At 50.6% G+C, this 23,486-nt stretch overlaps 1 protein-coding gene across 1 annotated transcript in view; it reads left to right on the forward strand.

Moving 5' to 3' along the window:
* BAIAP2L2 (BAR/IMD domain containing adaptor protein 2 like 2) overlaps positions 1-23,486 on the forward strand; it is a 31,084-nt gene that overhangs the window by 2,116 nt on the left and 5,482 nt on the right. Inside the window, exons 3-8 of the mRNA XM_039246175.1 lie at positions 103-189; positions 636-697; positions 12,677-12,748; positions 12,985-13,101; positions 14,749-14,895; positions 23,205-23,357. Of these exons, the coding sequence (XP_039102106.1) occupies positions 103-189; positions 636-697; positions 12,677-12,748; positions 12,985-13,101; positions 14,749-14,895; positions 23,205-23,357 (638 nt within the window). The remainder of the gene's footprint in view (positions 1-102; positions 190-635; positions 698-12,676; positions 12,749-12,984; positions 13,102-14,748; positions 14,896-23,204; positions 23,358-23,486) is intronic.

A 23,486-nucleotide genomic window follows, 5' to 3' on the forward strand; every position in this document is an offset into this window, starting at 1 on the left:
CCTCCACCTGCCCTCTCCTGACAGGAAGGGTCTCCAGAGGGTGGGGGCAGGTGGAGGCGGGGGGGGGGGCTGGACACGGACCCATCCGCTGTCCCCACGCAGCTCTGTCCGAGGCGGCTGAGGTGTACTTCAACGCCATCCAGAAGATCGGAGAGCAGGCCTTGCAGAGCTCCACCTCCCAGATTCTGGGTGAGGCACCCCCCCTCCCACTGCACCCCTCACTCTTACTTGGGTCTGGGGGGGCTCTCCTCCTAGCCCTGCCTCCACCCCAGGCCTCTGCCTGTCGCCCAGGCCCCTCTGCCTCCCCCCTGCCATCCCTCAGGCCCGAGGCCGGCCTTCCCCACCATCCTGAGATCCCACGGAGGGTCCCTTGGATGTTCTTGCCCTTCCAGGAAATCCCCCCCAAGACACAAGCCTTGCAGCCCAGGAGCCCAAGCCCCTCCCCACCGTTCGCTGCAGGGCTGTTCCTGGGCTGGGACCGGCACTGCCACCCTTCCAGAGCCATCTGGGAACTCCCTGGACTTTGGTCCCCAAATCCAGCTTCAGGCAGCCCCCTGGCACCTTCTAGCAGGAGGAGGGGTGGGTGGGGCACGCCGGGGGGGGGGCCCTAAAGCTGCTGCTCTCCCTGCCTCCAGGGGAGATCCTGGTGCAGATGTCGGACACCCAGCGACACTTGAACTCCGACCTGGAGGTGGTGGTGAGTGTCAGGCTGCTTGGCCTGGGAAGGGAAAGGGTCACTCAGGAGAGTGGGCTGTGTTCCAAAGAAGATGGGGGAGATGATGGGCAACTTCCCGCACCCCTTCTCAGGGAAGACTCCCTGAGGTCTTAGTGACACCCAAGCACCGCCCTTCTGGGCACCTGCAAGGCCCCGGCTGTGCTGGGCATGTTTGCCTGTGATAGGTTGTTCGAGCCTCCATGACCCTGGGAGGCAGGCGCCACTTCTATTTTATTTTATTTTATTTTATTTTATTTTATTTTATTTTATTTTATTTTATTTTAATTTTATTTTATTTTTTAAATGTTTTATTTATTTTTAGGAGAGAGAGAGAGACAGCGTGAGGGGAGGATCAGAGAGAGAGGGAATCACAGACTGCAACAGGCTCCAGGCTCTGAGCTGGCAGTCAGCACAGAGCCCAATGCGGGGCTCGAACCCACGAACCGCGAGATCATGACCCAAGTGAAAGTCGGATGCTTAACCGACTAAGCCACCCAGGCGCCCCACTTCTATTTTATAGAGGAGGAAACTGAGTCTCAGAGATCTAGTCCCTGCCCCCAATTCCAGAGGAAGTAGAGGAGCTAGGGGGAGAAAGGACCACCGCCCGGGTGCATCCGGCCAGGCCCTGCCCCTCCGGGGCACCCTGGCCCCTCCCTCCCTGCTCCCAAGAGAGTAGCCAGGCACTTGACCTTGTCATGCCCATGAGGAAAGAAAGCCCTTCTACCCGCTGCCACCCATGGAACTAAACCCAGTCTTCTTAGTGAGGGACTCCAGGCCCTATTGACCCAGCGGCCTCCCCGTGGCACCCCCAATCACAGCCCAGCACCCCAAGGAGCTGCCCTCTGCGGACACAGCTTGCTGCCCTCACCGCTGGGCTATCTTCATGCTGTCCCCTCAGCCTAGACCCACCCCCACCCTTGCTGGCCAGCACCTCACCAAGCCTCCCTGACCCCTGGGCAGGTTCGTTGCTTCCCCCTCTAGACTCCCAACAATGCTGCTGTCCATTCTTGGCACGTGGTGGTTAAAGCAAGCTCTGCAACCAGAGCACCTGGGTTCAAAGCCCAGCTCCACCCATCATTGGCTCGGGACCTTGGACTAGACTCTCTGTACTTGGGCTTATCTTGTGAGGCCTAAGTGAAATCATAAGTATAAACTAGTTGCCTGGTGCCCACCTGTAGCCCTCCGTGCATCTTCGCGGTGGTGACTAGAGGCAGTCTGCCCCCCTGCCCCCCATCTCTGTCTCTGCCAAGACTGAGAGCCCCGTGAAGGCTGGAGTGGGGCCTGGCACCAAGCAGGGCTTCTCTGACTCTGGACAAAAGGAGCGAGCTTTGAAAAGGGAATAGGGCCCAGCCACGAGGAGAGGAGAGAGGAGGGGAGGGGAGTTGAAGGGAGGAGAGGAGACGAGAGGGGAGGAGAGGAGAGGAGAGGAGAGGAGAGGGCATTCCCAGAGGGGGCAGCAGGCTAAGTGCATGAGCATTGGGCAGAAGTGAGCCACAGGGAGCCAGGACTAAGCAAGAGAGGAGCTGGTGGTGAGGGGTCTTGGAAAGCGCCCGGGAGCCAATGTCAACTCATTGTGACAGCACGTGGCTCTGGGGACACCATAAAATACTCAGCAGTTTGGTTACTATGTCAAAATGGGGAACAATTTCACGAGCAGAGAACGTGGTTCCTGCTGCACATTTGAAACCCTGGTCCTGGGCGCCCATCTCTTGGACACTTGCAGGCTCGGAGCCCGGCCTGCTCAGGAAGGGAGTTACAGGGCACAGCTCGTGCGGGTAGCTGGTGACTTTAGTCTTCGAGGTTAATGGGTCTCCGCGTCACTTGTGGCACATCTGGGCTGGGTAGGAACAAGTGTCATCCAGGGCCTCTGTGTAAGGAGAGCTGTCCTCCCTGGGCACCAGTGACTTGGCTGTGACAACCGGGCAGGGCCCTCAGCCAGGACCGTACCAGACCCAGGATGCCAGACGCTGCCTCCCCCTTGGGCTCATTCATTTGACAGCCATTTACTGCTGGGGGCCAGGTGCAGGGGGAGACCCCTGCCTTTCCCAAGAGAGGAGACGGACAAAACCCTAGACTAGCAAGTGAGCATATATATGACAGCTTAGATGCAAAATGCACTCCGGAGGAAAGTAGAGCAGAGAAGGCGGATCGCAAGCGTTGGAGGGCTGCAATTTAAAAAAAATTTTTTAATGTTTATTCTTGAAAGAGAGAGAGGGAAAGCATGAGTGGGGGAAGGGCAGAGAGGTAGAGGGGGAGACACAGAATCACAGAATTGGAAGCAGGCTCTGGAATCTGAGGTCCCAGTAGAGAGCCTTACATGGGGCTTGAACCCACGAACCTCAAGATCATGACCTGAGCTGAAGTCGGAGGCTCAACTGGCTGAGCCATCTAGGCACTCCTGGAGGGCTACAGTTTTTAATTGCTTTTTCCAGGAAAACAGCACTAGCAAGGGGACCCTGAGAGAGGCCCGGAGGAGGGGAGGGTGTTAGCCAGGGAGAGGGCACACATCTGGGCAGAGGCAATGACTCTGAAGAGTGGAAGTGCGCATCAAGGAAATGATTGGCCATGACAAGAGCCCGCCCCCATTGTGCGGCCCCCCTGGGGCTCTGGCCATTCCTGAGTGTGCTTAGCCAAAGATTGACGGCACCTGACTTTCTTATTGTAAATTAAAGCACAGATACAGAGCATCTCACTGAGAGAATCAGAGCTTAATGAGTCATTATAAGGCAAACTAGCACCCAGGTCAAGAACGGTGCCAGCCGCCCCTCCCTGTGCCCCTGGCAAAATCACAGCCCCTCCCTCCCTCCAAGAGGGACCATGGCTCCCACACGTCCTTGTGGTCTTTGTAGCGGACCACCTGGTCACACATCCCTAGACACTAGAGTTTGGTTGTGCTTTCTCTCGTTTTTAAGATTTGCCTTTGACTTTCCTCTTCTTCTTTTTTAAAAAGCTTTTAGGGGCGCCTGGGTGGCTTAGTCGGTTAAGCGTCCGACTTTCGCTTAGGTCATGATCTCGCGGTTCGTGGGTTCGAGCCCCGCGTCGGGCTCTGTGCTGACTGCCAGCTCAGAGCCTGGAGCTTGATTCAGTCTGTGACTCCCTCTCTCTCTGGCCCTCCCCTGCTCACGCTGTCTCTCTCTCTCCTAGAAATAAATAAAACATTTAAAAAAAAGTTTTTAATGTTTATTTATTTTTGAGACAGAGAGAGTGCATGAGCAGAGGAGGTGCAGAGACAGAGGGAGATACAGAATCCAAAGATAGGCTCCAGGCTCCGAGCTGTAAGCACAGAGCCCAATGCAGGGCTCGAGCCCACAAACTGTGAGATCATGACCCAAGTCAAAGTCGGACACCTAACTGACTGAGCCACACAGGCGCCCCTGCCTTTGACTTTCTTAACCTACTGGCTCCCCCTCCATCCCTTTCTTTTCCTTGTGACTTATCTGTTGAAAGCCCTGGGGCCTTTTCATTGGTATTCCTACAATCTGACAATTGCTGATCTTGAACTCCTGGCACAGTTCAGACCTTGATCAGATCGAGGTTCTATCCCTCTGGCAGGACCAGAGAAGGTGCTGGATCCTTTCATGGGCAGGCATGCCATGCCTGCGCCCATGTGATATTAACAGCCGTGGAAGCTCAAGGTGTCTAGATCCATTTATACATTCTGCTATTCTGATGCTCTCTTACCTATTAACTGGGATATTTTTATATGGAGACATTTCCTACTATTTGTTTCCAGTGGTGAGTTTCGTATGGGAAAAGCAGGATAAAAGTTTGTTCGCTCCCTTTACTCATTAGCTTTTTTATTTATTTTTTTAATGTTTATGTATTTTGTGAGATAGAGACCGTGAGTGGCACAGAGAATCCCAAGCTGCTGCACTGGCAGTGCAGAGCCCAACCCAGGGCTCGAACTCATGAACTGTGAGATCGTGACTTGAGCTGAAATGTAGAGTAGGATGCTTAACCACAGAGCCATTCAGGCACCCTTTTACTCATTAGCTTTTAAGATCATGTATTTGCTCCCTGTCATCATCTGAAGGTGACCAATTAGCTTTCTTGTTTTTCTAGCGCCATTACTGTAGTATTTTTTAGTATCAGTATCATAGATTTATTATTTTTTATATTTTTTAATGTGCTTTATTTATTTTTGAGAGACAGAGCATGAGTGGGGGAGGGGCAGAGAGACAGAGGGAGGCACAGAATCTGAAGCAGGCTCCAGGCTCTGAGCTGTCAGCACAGAGCCCCCTGCGGGGCTCGAACTCGTGAATCGCGAGATCATGACCTGGGCTGACGTCTGATGCTCAACCGACTGAACCACCAAGGCGCCCCCAGTATCATAGATTTAAACACATTTGATGTATTTTAGTCCTTTGCAATTACTGCCTTTGGCAAGGCTGCCAAGGTCCACTCTTTGGCCAGTAGAAGCTTCTTCAGTCTGGCTCCTGAGTCTTTCGGGCACGACCCTAATGGTTTTGAGAGTTTCCTGGGTGTCTTGCTTTGCTCGGCCTCTTCTGGTATTACACCAGCATCTTGTTTGTCCTTGGTCTTCATCAAGATTCCTGATTCTCAGGGCACCTGGCTGGCTCGGTCAGTTAAGCGTCTGACTGTGACTTAGGTCATGATCTCATGGTTTGTGAGTTCAAGCACCGCATTGGGTTCTCTGCTGTCAGCTCGGAGCCCACTTCTGATCCTCTGTCTCTGCCTTGAAAATAAATAAACATTTTTTAAAAATCCTGATTCTCAAGGATACAGAGAATAAAGCCATTCAAAAGTCCCAGTTGTCATCTAGCATGGAATGTTGAATGTTGCTGTCGACAAGTATGACTGTCTATTTTTAACCATCACAAAATCACTGGTTTTTTTTTTAAGCTAGATGCCTGAAAGATTTTTTTTCTTTTTTTTTCTGTTTCTTAAGTTCAGTCGTTTTTCTAGATATGTCTTGGTGTTGATCAGTCTGGGTCAATATAATCCGTATTTTATATTTTATATATTTTATATTATATATATATATATAAAATCAATACTTTTTCAATATGTAGGTTTAGTTCTTTTTTTTTTTTTAATTTCACGCAGTTGTCTTGAATCCCAGTTTTGAGAATGTTTTTGTTCTCTGTCTCTGCATTTCTTCTTCAGGGACTCCTATTATCTGTATGTTAGATCTCCATAGTTTATCTTCAATATCTGTCTCTTCTTCTTGGGCTATTTTTACTTTTTTCTTCATTTCTTTTTTTTCTCCTCTACTTCCAGATATTATGATTTAATACCTAGACCCCAAATGGACCCATAATAGAAGTCCTATCATGGATGTATATGTATACACAGTAATATATAAATATATATTGTCATATATAATATATGTTAAATATATAATATCAGCTTGAAATTCATTCCTTTATTTTTTTAAGTTTATTTATTTATTTTGAGAGAGAGTGAGCAAGCAAGAGGAGGGGCAGAGAGAGAGGGAGAGAGAGAGAATCCCAAGCAGGCTCTGCACTGTCAGCGCAGAGCCCAATGCAGGGCTTGAATTCATGAACCATGAGATAATGACCTGAGCCAAAACCAAGAATTGAAACCAAGAGCCAAATGACAAGAGCCAAAACCAAGCGTTCAGGACACTTAACCAATGGGTCCACCCGGGCACCCCAAAATTCACCCACTTATAGTACACAATTTAGGAATTTTTAATGTACTCACAGAGTTTTGAAGCTATCCCCACTACCTAATTTTAGGACATTTTTGTCACCCCCTTCCCCAAAACACTGTTCCCATTGACAGTGTTTGCTCTTGTTTCTTCATTTCTTTCCTTTAAAAAAAGTTTTCTGGGTGGCTCAGTCGGTTAAGCATCCGACTCTTGATTTCAGCTCAGGTCACAGTCTCACAGGTTTGTGAGATCGAGTGCTGCATCAGCCTCCGCGCTTCAGTGCAGAGCCTGCTTTGGATTCTCTCTTTCTCTCTCCCGCCCCAACCCTCAAAATAAATAAATAAACTTTTTTAACGAATTAAAAAATAAAGTTTTCCTCCTCTTTGGCAACCACTTTCTATTTCTATCTCTAGAGATTCACTTTGCCTGTTGTAGAACTTCATACGAAGGGAATCGCACATGAGTATCCTCTGTGTCCCACCTCATTCACTCGGTGAACTTCATGCTGTCACGGGTATCGCTGCCTCGTTCTGTTTGATTGCTTAGTATTCCACGTAATGAATATACCACAATTTGTTTATCTGTTTTTTCTATTGATGGCTGTTTGAGTTGGTTCTGGTTTGCGATTATTTAGAATAGGGCTGCTATGAACACTCTTATACAAGTCTTATGTGGATATGTTTTCATTCCTCTTGGGAAAACACCTGGGAGCAGAATTGGTGGGTCGCAGGGTTGACATATATTTAGCTCTGATAAGAAACTGTCAAAGAGCTCTCCCAAGCTCTTGTGCTGAGCCGCACCCATGCCAACAATGTGTGAATGCTTCTAATGCTGTATGGGCTTGCCAGCATTTGATGTTGTCAGTCTTTTAGCCATTCTAGAAAGTATGGAATGGTCCTTTGTTGTGGTTTCATGTTTCATTTGCCAGGGACTAAAGGATTGTAACAGGCTTACTGAATATTTGCATATCTTGTCTCCTGAAGTGTTTGTTTAGTACTTTGCCCATTTATTGGGTTATACTTATTGTTGACTTATAGGAGTTCTTTATATAGTCAAGACATGAGTCCTTTGTCGGATAGACGCATGGTGCATAGTTTTTTGCCCTATAGCTTGTCTATTCATTTTCTAAATAGTCTTTGAAGAACAGAAAGTTACATTTTTAGGAAGCTCAATTTGACTATTTTATTTTTTTCATTTTACAAAAGGTGGAATCTGTTTAAACTCAGTAAACTACCTTACAGTTCATGAGTCAATGCCATGGCAACAACAGACACCAACCGCAAAGAACACCTGCCTGTGCTCAATTTTGACAATTTTAAAGAATGGTTTGTGCTTGTATCTTACTCAAGAAATCTTTGCCTACCCCTGTGGCAAAGATATTCTAAGTATTCTCGTAGAAGCTGTATGTGTGGGCTTTACATTTATTTCTATGATCCATCTTAAAATTGCTTTTGTGTATGAAGTGACATACACAGGATTCTTTTTTCCCCCCTGTATAGACATTCAATTGCTCCAGCACTGTTTCAAAATGACTTTGCTTTTCCATTGAACTGATTTGGTGTCTTGGTCAAAATTTGATTTGTTGTGTATGTATGGGTCTATTTCTGAGCTCTCTCTTCTGTTTCATTGATATATTTGTCTATCCTTACACCAATACCACACTGTATTAATTGTTGTTGCTTTATAATGAGTCTTTTTTTATAGTTTATTTTTTATTTTTGAGACAGAGCACGAGCAGGGGAGGGACAGAGAGAGAGGGAGACATAGAATCTGAAACAGGCTCCAGTCTCCGAGCTGCCAACACAGAACCTGATGAGGGGCTTGAACCCACGAACCACAAGATCATGACCTGAGCCGAAGTCAGACACTTAACCGACTGAGCCACCCAGGCACCCCTATAATAAGTCTTAAAATCAAGTAATCTAAGAGTTTTGTTCTTCTTTTTCAAAATTATCGTGCACATTCAAGAATATTTGCATTTACATATTTAGAATCAGCTTGTCAATTCAAGAAAGCCTGCTGGAATTTTGAAAGGGATTGCATCAATCTATAAGTTAATGGTTATCTTAACAATATTGAGACTTCTGATCCATGAACATGGTATACCTCTCCGTTTATTCATTTCCCATAGCAACACCCTCTTGTTTTCAGGGTAACAGTCTCACACATCTTTTGATAGACTTGTTCCTAGGTATTTTATTTTTTAGCCGTTATAATTGGAATTTTTACTGTTTATTTATTATGAGAGGGCAAGAGCATGCACATGCACACACATCAGTGGGAGCAGGCAGAAAAGAGAGGAAGCGAGAGAGAATCCCAAGCAGGCTCCTCACTGTCAGCACAGAGCCTGATGTGGGGCTCAACCTCATGAATCTTGAGATCATGACCTGAGCTGAAATAAAGAGTCAGACCCTTAACCAACTGAGCCACCCAGCCACCCCTAGAATTGGAATTTTTAAATTTCATTCTTCAGTTGTTCGTTGTTTGACTTATATTTTAGTAGGATCACTCTGGGTCCTGTACTAAGAATAAAATATCAGCAGTGGGGGGCAAAAGCAGGAAGACCAGTTTGGAGACTGTTGCAATAATCTAGAGGAGGATTGAAATAGCTTGGGACAGTAGCAGCACTGGTAGTGTTGAGAAGAAATCAGATTGAATGTAGAGCTAATAAGATTTTCTGATGGGGTGGATGTCAGTTGCAAAAGAAAAGGGAAAGTCAAAGTAACTTCAAGGTTTTGTCCTGATCAACTAGAAAAGCGGAGTCGCCATCAGCTGATGTGGGAAATATTGAGTGTGGAGCAGTTTGGGTGGAGGGGAGAGGTCAGGGACTCGGTGTTAGATACCATAAGTTTGAGATGCTTCTTAGAAAACCAAACGGAGATGCAGGCATCAGTTGTATGTATGAGTTTGGGGTCAAGGTCTAGGCTGGGTTGTTTGTCTGGGAGTCCTGAGCATATGGACAGATGAGCTCCTAGAGCGAGTGGGTGTAGGAAGGGAAAGGAAGAGACCTTGGGAGATCAGGAGATGAGGGGGAATCAGACAAGAGGCAGTGAGGGTGGGGAGTGGGAGTGGAGGTTAGGGAGCGGGAGGAAGGCCAAGGGAGGGGCTGGAAGCCAAGGGAGGAAGGTGTTTCAGGAGGAGGCAATGGTCAGCTGTGCCGAATGATGACCACAGGACCACTCAGATGAGTCCTGACAGCTGGCTTTGCAATGTAGAGTGCCAGTGATTTCAACAAGAACATTCTTGTTGGCATGAGGGGGTGGGGACACAGACTAACTGGAGGGGCTTCCCGAGCAAACGAGAGGAGAGGAGTAGGGTCAGCCCCCAGGGACAATTCTTCTGAGGTAGGGGGTTCCTGTATAGACGGCAAAGGATTTTTTGTAAGTTACCGAAATAACTCAATACGTAGAGCTTACAGTGTGTGTTTTCTAGAGTGAGTCTGCTCTCAGCCTCTGTACTGAGGTGCTCACAGGACCCGCTAATGAAGGATATGATGGGAGAGGGAACTCAGAGAAGGGCAGTAACTGTTCTGACCTGCTGGCAATCTGACCTGCCTGGTGTTGATGACTTCCTTGTTTCAGAAGCCACCTGCTAATCGTCCTATGGTTTCCCCATAACAAGAGCTCAAAGTTCACATCATTTATCAACCACTTAATAGATTCATTTCCTCTGGAGCCTGACAAAGACTTTCCATTAAGCCAGTGGTGCTTGGGTCCCCTCTTAATGGGACATCCTTGGTCTGTGTCCTCTGCCCCTTTGGCGATCATGGCCAAACTGTGCCAAGGGGAAGAACTGCAATCCAGCCTCCTGTTCTTACCCATATATCCATGGTGTGACTCAGTTCATACATGACTGGAAGCAGAAGGAGCGACATCTGGTCACATGGAAGGTAGCTTATTCATAGCATCTCCCAGGTGAGAGTGGGGAAAGGCCCCCAACTTGTCTCCTGCATTGACAGCAGGAGCCCTTTAATCTCCATTTTAAGAACATTTTAAAACAGCTCCTGCACCAGGCCTACCTGGGGAGAGCGCTCCCAGCTTCCCAGGGCCCTCAGCTGGGGGCTGGCTGCACCGCCTCCCTTGCCTACTTCCCACCACCCCCAACACCCCCCCAACCCCCCCCCCCCGCCGCCCTGCACGGCTCAGCTTGCCAGCGCTGAGATAATTCAGGGGGAGCCGGCATGTCCATTCTGTTGGTTTTGTGCATTTCGGATATTTTCTGTGGCCTTTGGCGTAGTTCAAGTTTGTCTCCAGGTATCGCTCAACTCATCATCTTTATTAGCGCTCTGGTTACGAAGTTGCCAGGCTTTTTGAAGGTCTGCTCCAACCCCTTATCTCCCACCAGCCCCGTTGCTTATTTTGGGCAATTTTTTTGTTAATATTTTTATTTATTTCTAGGAGAGAGAGAGAGACAGCATGAGCAGGGGAGGGTCAGAGAGAGAGGGAGTCACAGACTGAAACAGGCTCCAGGCTCCGAGCTGGCAGTCAGCACAGAGCCCGATGTGGGGCACGAACCCACGAACCGCGAGATCATGACCTAAACAAAAGTCGGACGCTTAACCGACTAAGCCACCCAGGCGCCCCTATTTTGGGCGATTTTTCAGGATATGCAGATTTTCAGGAATACGCATTTGGAGTTCAGGCAGAAATCGTGGACCATCTTGTCAGTGGGAAGCAGGGGCAGGGGAGGGAGGGGCAGGGGAGGGGCCCCGAGGGCTCTGCTGGGAGGTGTGCAGGTGCACGTTGAGAAGACTCACTTCCTTACTTCCTGGATCCAGCAGATAAGGGCAGACGTGGACTTGGCACCACTCATTAACACTGACCCCCTCCCCCCGCCCCACTCACCAGCAGCCACAACTCAGGGTTCAAGGCGTGGCCAGTCCTGAGGGGACCACACTCAAGTTATCAGGGTTTCAGAAACAATTATGGGAGGAAAAAAGTATTAAAGTTTATTTGTTTATTTTGAGAGAGAGAGAACGAGAGTAGAGAAGGGACAGAGAGAGAGGGAATGAGAAAATCCCAAGCAGGCTCCACACTGTTGGCATAGAGCCCAATGCAGGGCTTGAACTCACGGACCGCGAAATCCTGACCTGAGCCTAAATCAAGAGTCAGACATTGAAGCGACTGAGCCACCCAGATGCCCCTAAAATCTGCAGCTTTTTTAATTGGCTGCTTTTCCCTGCATACTAGAAAATTACCAGCATTCTTTTTCTGGGCAATGCCCTACCCCAAGGGACAGAGCTCCCACAGCACAGTGTGGGGACCCCTGTGGCACGAAGGTTCTTGAGCAGGTGCTGCTGAGGGGAAAGGGTGTGCAGACAGGGCTGAGCGGAGCTCCCCGGAGGTGGGAGTGGCTTCAGGGTCAGGGACACTCCTCTGCTCCATGTGAACCCAAGGGCAAAGGGTGCACCTGAAGGGTTGAGATCCGATGTCCCTGCAGCACGGAGCGACCCAGGAACACTGATGGGGGACCCAGGGGAAAGTGCCAGGTGACCACCAAGGCTCATAGAATCAAAGCTCTTCAGGTTCATAAGGTTCAACCTCCAAGAGCAACAAGCACAAAGCCCGATGCGGGACTCGAACTCATGAACTGCAAGATCATGACCTGAGCCAAAGATGGACGCTTAACCGTCTGAGCCCCCAGGCGTCCCTAGAATGCAGGTTTTCTGAGCCTGAGCCCAGGCAGTCAGCTGCCTCCGTCTCACCTGTCATGCAAACCGGCCACCCCTCAGCTAAGACCTCAGCAGCCGTGAGCACTTTCCCTGGGCCAGGCCCTGGCCACGGTGCTGGGGACACAGAGATGGCTCAGACGAGGTTCATGCCCACAGCAGCTCACTGCTCCTAGAAAGGAGCCCTGACCAGGGGCCCAGGAAGAAATCTGTCCTATGGCTCTGAGAATGAAAAGCAAATGAACAAATGGATACACATTCCAGAAAGAGAGTGGGAGAGCAGTGGATTCCGCTGGGGAAGTCAGGAGGGCATCCTGGAAGAGGAGGCAGGGAAGCTGGTATTTCAAGTGGGATAGGAAATTCCAGGCAGAGGATATGGCATAATAAAAGCACAGACTGAGTCTAAGAGCCAGACGACATTGCTACGTTTATCGACAGTGTGCTGTGGCCCAGCTACTGCGCTAGACGTTTTGCATATGTGACCATTTCTACCTCCCTCCCTCCAGGTGTTCTTATTATGACCATTTCTCTGATGATTGGGCAGGTGCCTGTGTGTTAGGAATGCAGCGGGCTGTATCAGACGGGGCAATGCAAGGGGTGCTGGGGTCCAGGAATGATGGGGGGCACCCTGCCCACCCCCACCCCGTACTCCACACAGGTGCAGACATTCCACGGAGATCTGCTGCAGCACATGGAGAAGAACACCAAGCTGGACATGCAATTCATCAAAGTAAGTCCGGCCACCCACCTTGGCCCCCCAGCCCATTGCAGGCAAGACTGCCTCTCCCCATTTGATGGATGGGCACGCTGAGGCCCGCGCTGGGTATTTGGCCCTAGGCCGTATGTGTTCCCAGCTGAGCCCCCACCCCCACCCCCACCCCGGCCCCACCAGTGCTCTGACCCATAGGCCGGGAGTCTTAAGCTCTTTGACATGAGGGTCCCCCTCCTCTCTCCGCCCCACCCAAGGACAGCCGCCAGAACTATGAGATGGAATACCGCCACCGAGCCGCCAGCCTGGAGAAGAGCATGTCTGAGCTGTGGCGCATGGAGCGCAAGAGGGACAAGAATGCGCGGGAGATGAAGGTGTGAGGAAGGGCTGGGGGCAAAGCCAGGCTCTGGGGGGGACGCCCTGACACCGCCCCTCCCCCAGCTCCCCCGCCCAGTGCCGGCCCAGCTCTACGAGGCCCACTTGCCGCCCCCTCTGCGGTGAGCAAAGCTGGAGGGCTCAGCCAGCCCCTGGCAGGTGGGCGCCACCGGCCCTCGGGGGCCACCCTCAGCAGCACTCCCCGTGCTGTCACTTCCTGGCCCTCCCCAGGCTCCCCAGGCCACCCCCCTTCCACGCCACGTCACAGAAGGCCATCAACCATGCTGCTCCTTGATCATGGTAGCACAGTGTAATTCCTGAGCAGGCCTGCCATCCTCCGCTCCCTCCTGCACCCAGCAGTGCTCCCTGCCCCCAGCTAGGGCCAGCCCTCCTCCCTAGTGCTCCCTGCCCCCCCCCCCGGCTAGGGCCAGCCCTCCTCCCTAGTGCTCCCTGCCCCCCGGCTAGGGCCAGCCCTCCTCCTTAGTGCTCCCTGCCCCCCGGCTAGGGCCAGCCCTCCTCCCCAGTGCTCCCTGCCCCCTGGCTAGGGCCAGCCCTCCTCCCTAGTGCTCCCTGCCTCTGGCTAGGGCCAGCCCTCCTCCGTAGTGCTCCCTGCCCCCTGGCTAGGGCCAGCCCTCCTCCTTAGTGCTCCCTACCCCCCGGCTAGGGCCAGCCCTCCTCCTTAGTGCTCCCTGCCCCCCGGCTAGGGCCAGCCCTCCTCCCCAGTGCTCCCTGCCCCCCGGCTAGGGCCAGCCCTCCTCCCCAGTGCTCCCTGCCCCCCGGCTAGGGCTAGCCCTCCTCCTTAGTGCTCCCTGCCCCTGGCTAGGGCCAGCCNGTGCTCCCTGCCCCCCGGCTAGGGCCAGCCCTCCTCCCCAGTGCTCCCTGCCCCCCGGCTAGGGCCAGCCCTCCTCCCCAGTGCTCCCTGCCCCCTGGCTAGGGCTAGCCCTCCTCCTTAGTGCTCCCTGCCCCTGGCTAGGGCCAGCCCTCCTCCCCAGCTCAGGGGGCCCTATCCTGGCCTCTGCCTCCAAAACCAGACCTCTATCTCCTTTCCCATCTCCTCTTCTGTCTCCTTTATCATTTAAAAAAAATGTTTATTTATTTTTCGAGAGAGATACAGAGCAAGCAGGGGAGGGGGCAGAGAGAGAGGGAGAGAGAAAATCATAAGCAGGCTCCACAAAGTCAGCATGAAGTCCGACTCAGGGCTTGATCCCATGACCCTGGGATCATGACCCGAGGGGAAATCAAGAGTCGGACGCTCAACCAACTGAGCCACCCAGGCGCCCCCTTCTTCTGGCTCCTTTAATAAGCTCTTACTTACCCCTCCTCTGCCGAATCTTCCCTCCCAAGGAGGGGCTTATTAATCAACTCCTTCACATTTTCTTAAACTAGCCTCCCGGGGCCCCGCTCTGTGCTTGGCCCCGTGCCTGGGGCTGGGGGAAGATGCCAGGCCGGGCGGACCCAGAGCCCATGAGGGTCAGGATGCCCATTAGAGGTGGGCCTAGGGGCTAGGATGGGCTGGGTGCTCAGGGGAGGACCTCCAGGAGGAGATGGTTCGGGAAGGACAGGGGGGCTTCAGACCGCTGGCACATGTGGAAGGCGGGATGACACACGCACTTGCTGCCCCCAGCTAGAACCCGCTTCTTCCCCAGGAGAGCGTGAACCGGCTGCACGCACAGATGCAAGCCTTCGTGTCCGAGAGCCAGCGGGCGGCTGAGCTGGAAGAGAAGCGGCGCTATCGATTCCTGGCCGAGAAGCACCTGCTGCTTTCCAACACCTTCCTGCAGTTTTTTGGCCGGGTGAGCTGGGGCCGGGGCATGGCGACCGCAGCCTTCCTCGGGTCTGTGCTCTCGTGAGCTGGCTACGCACAGAGGCTGCCCCCACTTTACCCGCTTCCTTCTTTCCTTCCTCTCTGTAAATATTTATTTTCTTTGTTTACTCTCCCCATCTGTTTCTATGTTTATTTGTGTCATCAGATATTCATTCCTTGATTCATTCACTCATGACTTTGCTTATTCTCACGCTCATTCACCAAGTCATGCCTTTCTTCATTCATGTATGAACCATTTACTTTTTCATTCCTGCTTGGGGACACTATTTGCAAATTCATTCATTCATAGGTTTATTTCGTTATTGCCTATTAATTGTGTCGTATTATTTAAAATCCTCTGTGCTTTTGCTCTGTTCTGTCTGCTGGACCAGTCGGAGTCTTTTGTTTTTCATTGGATTTCTTAAAAAAATTTTTTTATTTAATTTTTTAAAATGTTTATTCTTGAGAGAGAGAGAGAGAGCATGAGTGAGGGAGGGGCAGAGAGAGAGGGGGAGACAGAATCCGAAGCAGGCTCCAGGCTCCAAGCTGTCAGCACAGAGCCCAAAGTGGGGCTTGAACTCACAGACTGTGAGATCATGACCTGAGCTGAGGTCGGATGCTCAACCAACAGAGCCTCCCAGGCTCCCCTTTCATTGGATTTCTAATCGATTTTGCTTTCCATATTTCGCTGCCATGTTGGTTAGTGCTGTTGGGTTTATGACTGTCTTATCTTCTCTGTAAATATTACCACTTATGTACTTAAGATCCCTCATAATCCAGTCTGATGCTTTTCATTTCACTTTGAGATTAAATTACCCTCCTTTCTCTCCTGTTATCTCTTTGTTTTAAGTGTGCTTTCTGTTACCAACATATAGCTCAGTTTTGATTTTTGACCAGTCTGACAGTCTATGTCTTCTAATTGAAGAATTCACTTGATTCCCGTTTAACCCAACAACTGATATACCTGTTTTGTTCTTTCTCTATAACTTGAGTTCAATGCATTTCTTGCTTTTTTGTTTCCTCTTGGCTTGTTCGTGCCTCTTTGGTTGTGTTAGTATACATTCCCTTTCCCCTTTATTAAATTGTAAGTCTTACTATTCTTTTCACCTCTACTCATGATGACCTCACCATGTGACCCTCATGATAATATATATTCATCTATTATCATTTCCACAATATACTCACACCCCCCAACACTACTCTGTCTATTGCACACCCTCCCCAGCCCTTAAGATAAGGCCTCGGGAAGAATTTTCCTGCCCTCCCTGGCACTCTAAAATGGGGCCTTACTCCTTCCCCCATCAGCCCCTACCTCCGGCTCTTGGCTTTGCCAAAAAACTTCCAACCTTTTAGTTCCAGGCTCTCACTAGTCATCTCTTTGCATCATGATCCTTCTGTTTCAAGAAACTTTACTTAGAGGGGCGCCTGGGTGGCTCAGTCGGTTAAGCGTCCAACTTCGGCTCAGGTCATGATCTCACAGCTCGTGGGTTCGAGCCCCACGTCGGGCTCTGTGCTGATAGCTCGGAGCTTGGATCCTGCTTCCGATTCTGTGTCTCCCTCTCTGTATGCCCCTCCATCGCTCACGCTCTATCTCTCTCACTCCTTCAAAAATAAATAAATAAATAAACATTAAAAAAATTAAAATTAAAAAAAGAAACTTTACCCAGGTTACATATATTACCACTGCCCAGTGCGTGGTCACCACACACTCGCGTTTTACCACACATATGATCAGATACACTACTCACTTCTGTTTTCACTCCTTTCCATTCCCACCGTCTTGAGGTTTTGGTCCTGATTCCCTGGGTATTTTCTGCAGATGCACCACCTGAATCCTTGCCTATCTGCAAATGTCTCACTTTTGCCCAAACTGCTGAGTGGCACATTAGCTGGTCGAAGGACTCCAGGGCCACGGGCTTTTTCTCTTGTGGTCCGAGACGATGGTCTTCCGTTTCCTAGTGCCCTGTGTTGTGGATGCGAAGTCAGGTGCTGGTCTGTCTCCTTGCCCTCGTACGTAACTGGCTCTTTCTCTGGTCTCTTGGAGATTTTCTTGGTGCCCTTGGGACTGGGGAATTGTCTGGTTACCCACAGATGAGCGCCCATCAGTGCCCTTCCCTCTGCAGGCTCAGGTCTGTATTCGAGTCAGGGGAGCGATGTGCTCGTCTGTTTCTTTAACTGTTATCTCTCTGCCATCATTCCTTTTCCTCCTTCCGGAACTCTGCATCTACAACCTCCTCCCTCCCCATGTCTATGTCATTTCTGCTTGTTCTGTGTTTTGAGATATTTCTCCCCCTTGACTCGTTAGGCAACTATGTTCTCAATAGGACTATTTTCTCTTTTAGTGCTTCTGTTCAATTTTTTTTTTTTTAAGTTTATTTATTTATTGGGGGGTGGGAGAGAATGAGCGGGAGAGGGGCAGAGAGAGGAGGAGAGAAAGAAAATTCCAAGCAGGCTCCATGCTCTGAGCTGAGCCTGACGTGGGGCTGGATCTCACAACCGTGAGTCAGACCCTTAACTGACTGAGCTCCCCCGGGCGCCCCAGTTCATCTGTTCAATTTTACATCTTGTAAGCATTCTTTGTCTAGGTAAGAAGGTCTGTGTTATGTAGCACAGGCTCCGATCAAGATCTTATTAGGCTTGTCACTCCTTCTTTCTGCTGCCTGGATGGTCTGCCGGGTCCTCCTCCCTGACCACTGGGTCCTCTTAGGTCCCTTGTTTCTTTCCTTTGCCTCCTCATTCTGACTTAGGTCTTCCTGCAGCAAGCATCAGCTCTCACCCGGCCTCAGGAATAGAGATTGATGTAGCCTACTCATGTGGGGAACCACTGCAGACAGGGCTGCCAGGAAAGGTCATGCAGGTTGTGCACTGCACAAGGGTACCTGGTTGAGAGCCAGAGCTATGCTCTACCCTCAAAGCTCAACACACTCACACAGACTGTGTTTTCCTGGAGGAAGGAGCACTTTTTTCTTTGCATAACGAGGCCATCCTCTCACCAAATGTGTGCCTGCCAGACTGTCCATCTAGAGGGGACACCTGTCTCTAAATTCTAAGGAGTTAGCCTATGGGCTGGCAGCAGCCCGAGGCTCTGGAGCCCTGGGATTCAGGAAAGCCAGTAGCAACTCCCAGGCCACACTCAGGAGGGATACTCACCACTGCCCTCCCCAGGTACCTCTGTGAGCAGTATTGCCTGGACCGCTCTTGCCCAACATCTCCATTATGGGTCTTCAGGCCCCTGCCAGCTCAGCACTGGTCAAAATTCTGCCCTACTGTCTTCTGTAGGTCCAACCGGGGCTGAACCCTCACAGCTACTACCCACCTGGCATGTGGCCTTGCCTACCTGCCTGGTCTGGCCTAGCTTTGGCCCCTCCAGAGGCGGCCTGGTGGGATGTATTGAAGGACGCCCCAAGGACACCTGGACATAACATTTCTGCCATGCCTTCACACTGATGGCCTTGTCTCTGCATTTTCCAATACCATTTGTTCTTTCATTCACGTATTTATTTATTTTTTTAAGTGGGGAAGGGCAGAAAGAGAGAGAGGGAGTGAGAGAGCATCCCAAGAAGGCTCCGCACCACCAGTTCGAGCCTGATACAGGGCTCGAACTCACCAACTGCGAGATCATGACCTGAGCCGAAGTCAGACGCTTAACCGACTGAGCCACCCAGGTGCCCCTCATTCACGTATTTCATAAATATTTTTAAAGCTCCGCTGTCATGTCAGACTCTGACTCTATTTTATATCTGAGACGGAGTGTGTCCCTGACCTGCCCAGCTTCTCTTTCCTGATGCCACATACAGGGCTCCTCCTCCCGCACCCCCCGCCCCACACCCCCTCCAGCTTCATCACTCTGTCCAGTGCTTTCTGTTTCTTTGCATCCTTATTTAGTTTCTATTTCTCTTTCTTTGTATTCTTGTTCAGATTCCCAGCCTCTGTGTTCTGGCTGCAAACCCAGCAAGTGATTTCACTTCTCTGAGTCCCATTTCTTCTCTGGCAAAAGAGGGATAAAATCTCCACCTCACAAGGTTGATGTCCTGATGGAGCCTCATACGAAGGAGCCCAGTGAATTAGGTTCTCCCGCCCCTGCTCTCTCCCCTCCAAAGATGAAAACGAAAGCTCCCCTTCTGGGAGATAGCAGACTCCTGCCTAATCCTCAGCCAAGCCCCTTCCCAAGTCTCTGAGCCCAGGGACCCCCTGGTGCTGAGCAGAGGGGGAGACACTGTCACCGCAGCCAGCTCCCAGCTCAGGGCTCAGCATTCTCTCCCTGACCCTCCTCTCTCCCATGGACTGATACTCCATGAAGGAACTGTTTAATCTTCTTTTAAACGGTTTTATTGAGATCGAATCCACATGGCCTGCAATCCATCCATCTAGAGTGTACAGTTCAGTGGCATCTTGTATATTCACAGGGTTGTGTATCCATTGCCACGATCAAGTTCAGAACATGTGCATTACCCCTTAATGGCCATTCCCCAGCCCCTCCCCATCCTACCACACCCCCCCCCCGCCTGCCGCTCCAGACAACCACAGATCTACATTCTATTTCTATAGATTTGAAGTTTATTTATGTATTTTGTGAGAGAAAGAGAGAAAGAAAGAGAGAGAGAAAAAACGCGAAAGGGAAGGGCAGAGAAAGAGAGAGGGAATGAGAGAATCCCAAGCAGGCTTCACGCTGTCAGCATGGAGCCCAACATGGGGCTCGAACTCACAAACCATAAGCTCATGACCTGAGCCAAAATCAAGAGTCAGACACTCAGCCTACTGAGTCCCAGTACATCATCCTGTTTTATCACCAAATAACATTTCATGGTCTAGATAGACCACATTTTACTTATCCGTTCATCAGTTGATGGATATCTGGGTTGTTTCGACTTTATGGCTCTGATAAATAATGCCACCGTGGATATATGTGAACGTTTTTGTGTGGGCGAGTTCTCGTTCCTCCTGGCAATAGGGGATGGATTTGCTAAGCATAGGGTAACTCTACGTTGAACTGTTCTGGGAGCTTCCAGACTGTTTTCCCAAAATGGCTGCACCGTGTTACCGTCCCACCAACAGTATATGAGATCGCCAATTCCTCCACATCCTTTCCATCACTTATTATTGTCCATCGCTCTGATGATAGCCATTCTAGTGGATGTGAAGTGGTGTCGCATTATATTTTGATTTGCATTTCCCTGATGGCTAGTGATGTTGAATATCTCTCGCTGTGCTTATTGGCCATCTATGTGCGCTCTTTGGAAGGAAACTCCTTTCTTCCTCTGTCCTGAACAGTCAACCTCCAACATTAAGAAGAGGGCTGACCCCTCCCCTGGCTGCCTCCTGCTGAGTGATCACCCCTCAGGAAGGCGCCGGGGGTTGAATGAGCCAGACGTCCCCTAGATATGGGGGTTGGGGGGGACAGGTATCGTGTTGTATGACCCAGCCGGACTTTAGGACACACGAGATCTAACTCCCTAAGACAGTCAAACGCACATGTTCACTTGTCACTATATCTATAAATAGAATGCACAAGATTTGGAATAATGTTGAAAGAAACGATGAGGGCTCGAGTTTGGCAAGCGGTTATTCTCAGCTTATTCTCCCATAACCAGCCCGGCTGAGTCTGCGTCTGGCCAATAACCTCCCTCACCCTCAGCTTCTCTGGGCTTTATTGCAGTTGCGCGAGTGTGCCTCCAGGATTAGCTCCTAGGAATGGAATGGAATGGAATGGAACGGAATTGGCAAGCCCAAGGATACGGGCATTCATTGTGTCAGTTCATGCTTCTGCTGGCAAAATAGGAGAGTCCCTCTTCCTTGACAGCAGCGTGAGAGCAAACTTTTCCCTCCTTGCCCATGAGCGAGGTAAAAATGGTCTCTCCGCATGGCTTTGTTTCATCCTTGTCTTCTAAGTCAGATTGATATCTTTTCATGTTCCAGAGCCATTGGATGCCCTGGATATTCCCTGGGATAATCAGCATCTTTTCCTCCATTTTGCTTGTTAGTTTCTAGGAGCTCTTTATATGTTACTGAAATTAGAGCTCTCTTGGAGATGAGATGCGCATATTTTCCCAGTGTGTCATTTATCAGTTGACTTCGCTTATTGTGGGTTTTGCCATGTTTAAAAAATCACTTTTACTTAATCAAATGCATTGGTATTTTCTAGTACACGGGGGTCTGTATCATACTTAGAATGGCTCTTCCACTCCATACATGTTTTAAAAATTCTCCCACGGTCTCTTTATGGTTTTGAAAGCCCGTGTGGGGTTTCTTCCCAACCACTGGCTACACTGCCTGGAGGCAGGGTTGAGGAAAGCCCTTAAACTTCTGTGCTGTCCGGGCTGGGACTCAGTGCTGCGACCTTTACTCCCAGAATGCCCTAGCACCATGGCAGTTGCTTTCCAGGGAGTGTTCTCCAGCTGGACAAGAACCTGTTCTAAAAGACGGTCTGCAGAACCCAACGTCCTTCCTTTGCATGCTACTTCTGAAACAGAACGGAGTTTTGGTCTGTGGGCTGTTTTGCGAATTGGGTATGCAAGGCCACAGAGGGCGTGTCCACCCAGTGACCTAGTGACCACTCGCTTCCATGATGGAATTCCTGCTGTTTTGCTGCCCGAGAGCCCTCTGAGGTTTTCAGCAGCGAGGCCAGACTGAAGGGAGGAATCGTGGACAGGTGCCATTCCAGGAAGCTTCCTCAGGATGGACTAGTACAGCCGCCCTCCCCACTCCAGGCTCACTGGATGTGAGACCTAGAGCCAGTCATGAACGGCTCTGACCCTTAGCATCTTCTTCTACAAAATGGTGCCAACAAGGGCATCTACTTCCCAGGGCTATTGTGAGAATCAGATATGACAGTACGGGTAAAGCTTGAACCCTGGCCTGGCACAGAGTAAATGCCCAACAAAGGGAAGCTTTTGTCATTCCTAAGGTGACCGTCTTGAGCGTGGTCTGGGGACAGGGGGATGTTTGCCTAGAAGAAGGAGAGAGACCTTTATAGCCGAAGAGAGCACAGTGTTTTGATCATACCTGGGATTTAATTTATAGAAGTGACAGCGCAGAGAGATCAAGGCCATGGAAAGACGTTTCAGTACACATCACAGTTCCCAAGAGGAGGGGTCATGGCGAGTCACACGGGGCCACAAGGGGAAGCATCAGGAGCTGGGCAAGAGGCAGAAGGAACAAGGGGAAAGCGTGGGCTCGAACCTTTAATACAGTTTCCAAGGGAGGGAATGGGCGAGGCCGAGTGGGTAAGTTTTAGCAAATTTCGGATTGGGATGGTTTGAATGATTTCATTGGGCTCGGGGCTAGAGGGGTTGCGTCTAGGGGTGATTTGGGGCAGGGGGAAATATTAGCTTGGTGTGTGTTAGGTAAGGGAGGTGGTTAGGGATGTGGGGTTTGGACTGGCCGTTTTGCACACTAGCTTACAGGCAAGTGCTTACTATCTCTAGGAATTATCAGAGCCCTGGGAGGGAGAATCTGCCGGATTAACAAAGCCCCGGGATGTCAACACAGAAAAAAAATTTTTTTTTTTTTTTCAGAAAAAAAATTTTAAATGATTAATGTACCCAGGTGGTCTAACATTTAAAGCCCTCTCCCCCCAAGTTGTTATGAATCGTGTGCTCAGCTGCCTAGTTTCCTGTCCTTGAAAGTATTCAGTTAGATGCCTTATGTACCAGGGACACTACGACTGCTTCTGTAGGCTAGAAGGACTAGACTGGAAAAACTGGACTTGAAGGGCCTCTTTTAGGAAACTACTCAAACTGGCTTACTCAGGAGAGGTATTTATCCCTTTAGGTACTGGGAAGTTCAAGGGCTTCCGGTATAGCTGGATGTAGGCGCGCACAGGTCATCAGAAATTTGCCATTTCCCCCTAGTTGTAGTTTCCTGTGTTGGTTTCACTCTGTTTCCCGAGCCCCCGTGAAGTAAAAGAATAGCTATTTCCAGATTGTTCCTGGATAAGTACTGGGACTGGGTTCTCTGGTCACAGGTTTTGGGGGAGTGCCATGCCTGCGTCCATCCATGTGGCCTGGAAGACGAAGCAAAGCGGGACGGTCAGGCCAGGGTTCTACCCCTCCTGCTGTATCGGGCAGTGGGAGAGCCCGGCCAAAGCACAGAGCCTGGGTGCAGAGGCAGGAGCTTCTCGGGAAAGACCGTGGGGGACAAAAGAGGGGGTGCATTGGGGGTCCACGGCGATCTCTGGCTCCCTCCAGCTTGATCATGCCGTCATCCTCAGCTTGCAGGGCCCGAGTTCCCAAGGTCTAGGGTGTCGCTTTGGAGTCCCCAGCTCAGATCTGCCTGACCCCTGTGTCCCCACGCGCCCAGGCCCGGGGCATGCTCCAGAACCGCGTGCTGCTGTGGAAGGAGCAGTCGGAGGCCAGCCGCAGCCCGTCGCGCGCCCACTCCCCCGGGCTGCTGGGCCCCGCGCTGGGGCCGCCCTACCCCTCGGGTCGCATGACGCCCACCCGCCTGGACATGGTGAGGCCCTGGGCGCCCCTGCCGCTGTTCGCGCCCCCGCTGGTCCCCGCACCCTCCATGGCGCCCTGGGGCCCGAGGCCGTCCCCATGGAGCCGCCTGCCCCCCAGGCTCCCCGTCTACGCAGCGCCT

The sequence above is a fragment of the Hyaena hyaena genome, unplaced genomic scaffold (assembly GCF_003009895.1).
Source record: "Hyaena hyaena isolate Hyena2069 unplaced genomic scaffold, ASM300989v1 scaffold_280, whole genome shotgun sequence".
Classification (NCBI taxonomy): Eukaryota; Metazoa; Chordata; class Mammalia; order Carnivora; family Hyaenidae; genus Hyaena; species Hyaena hyaena.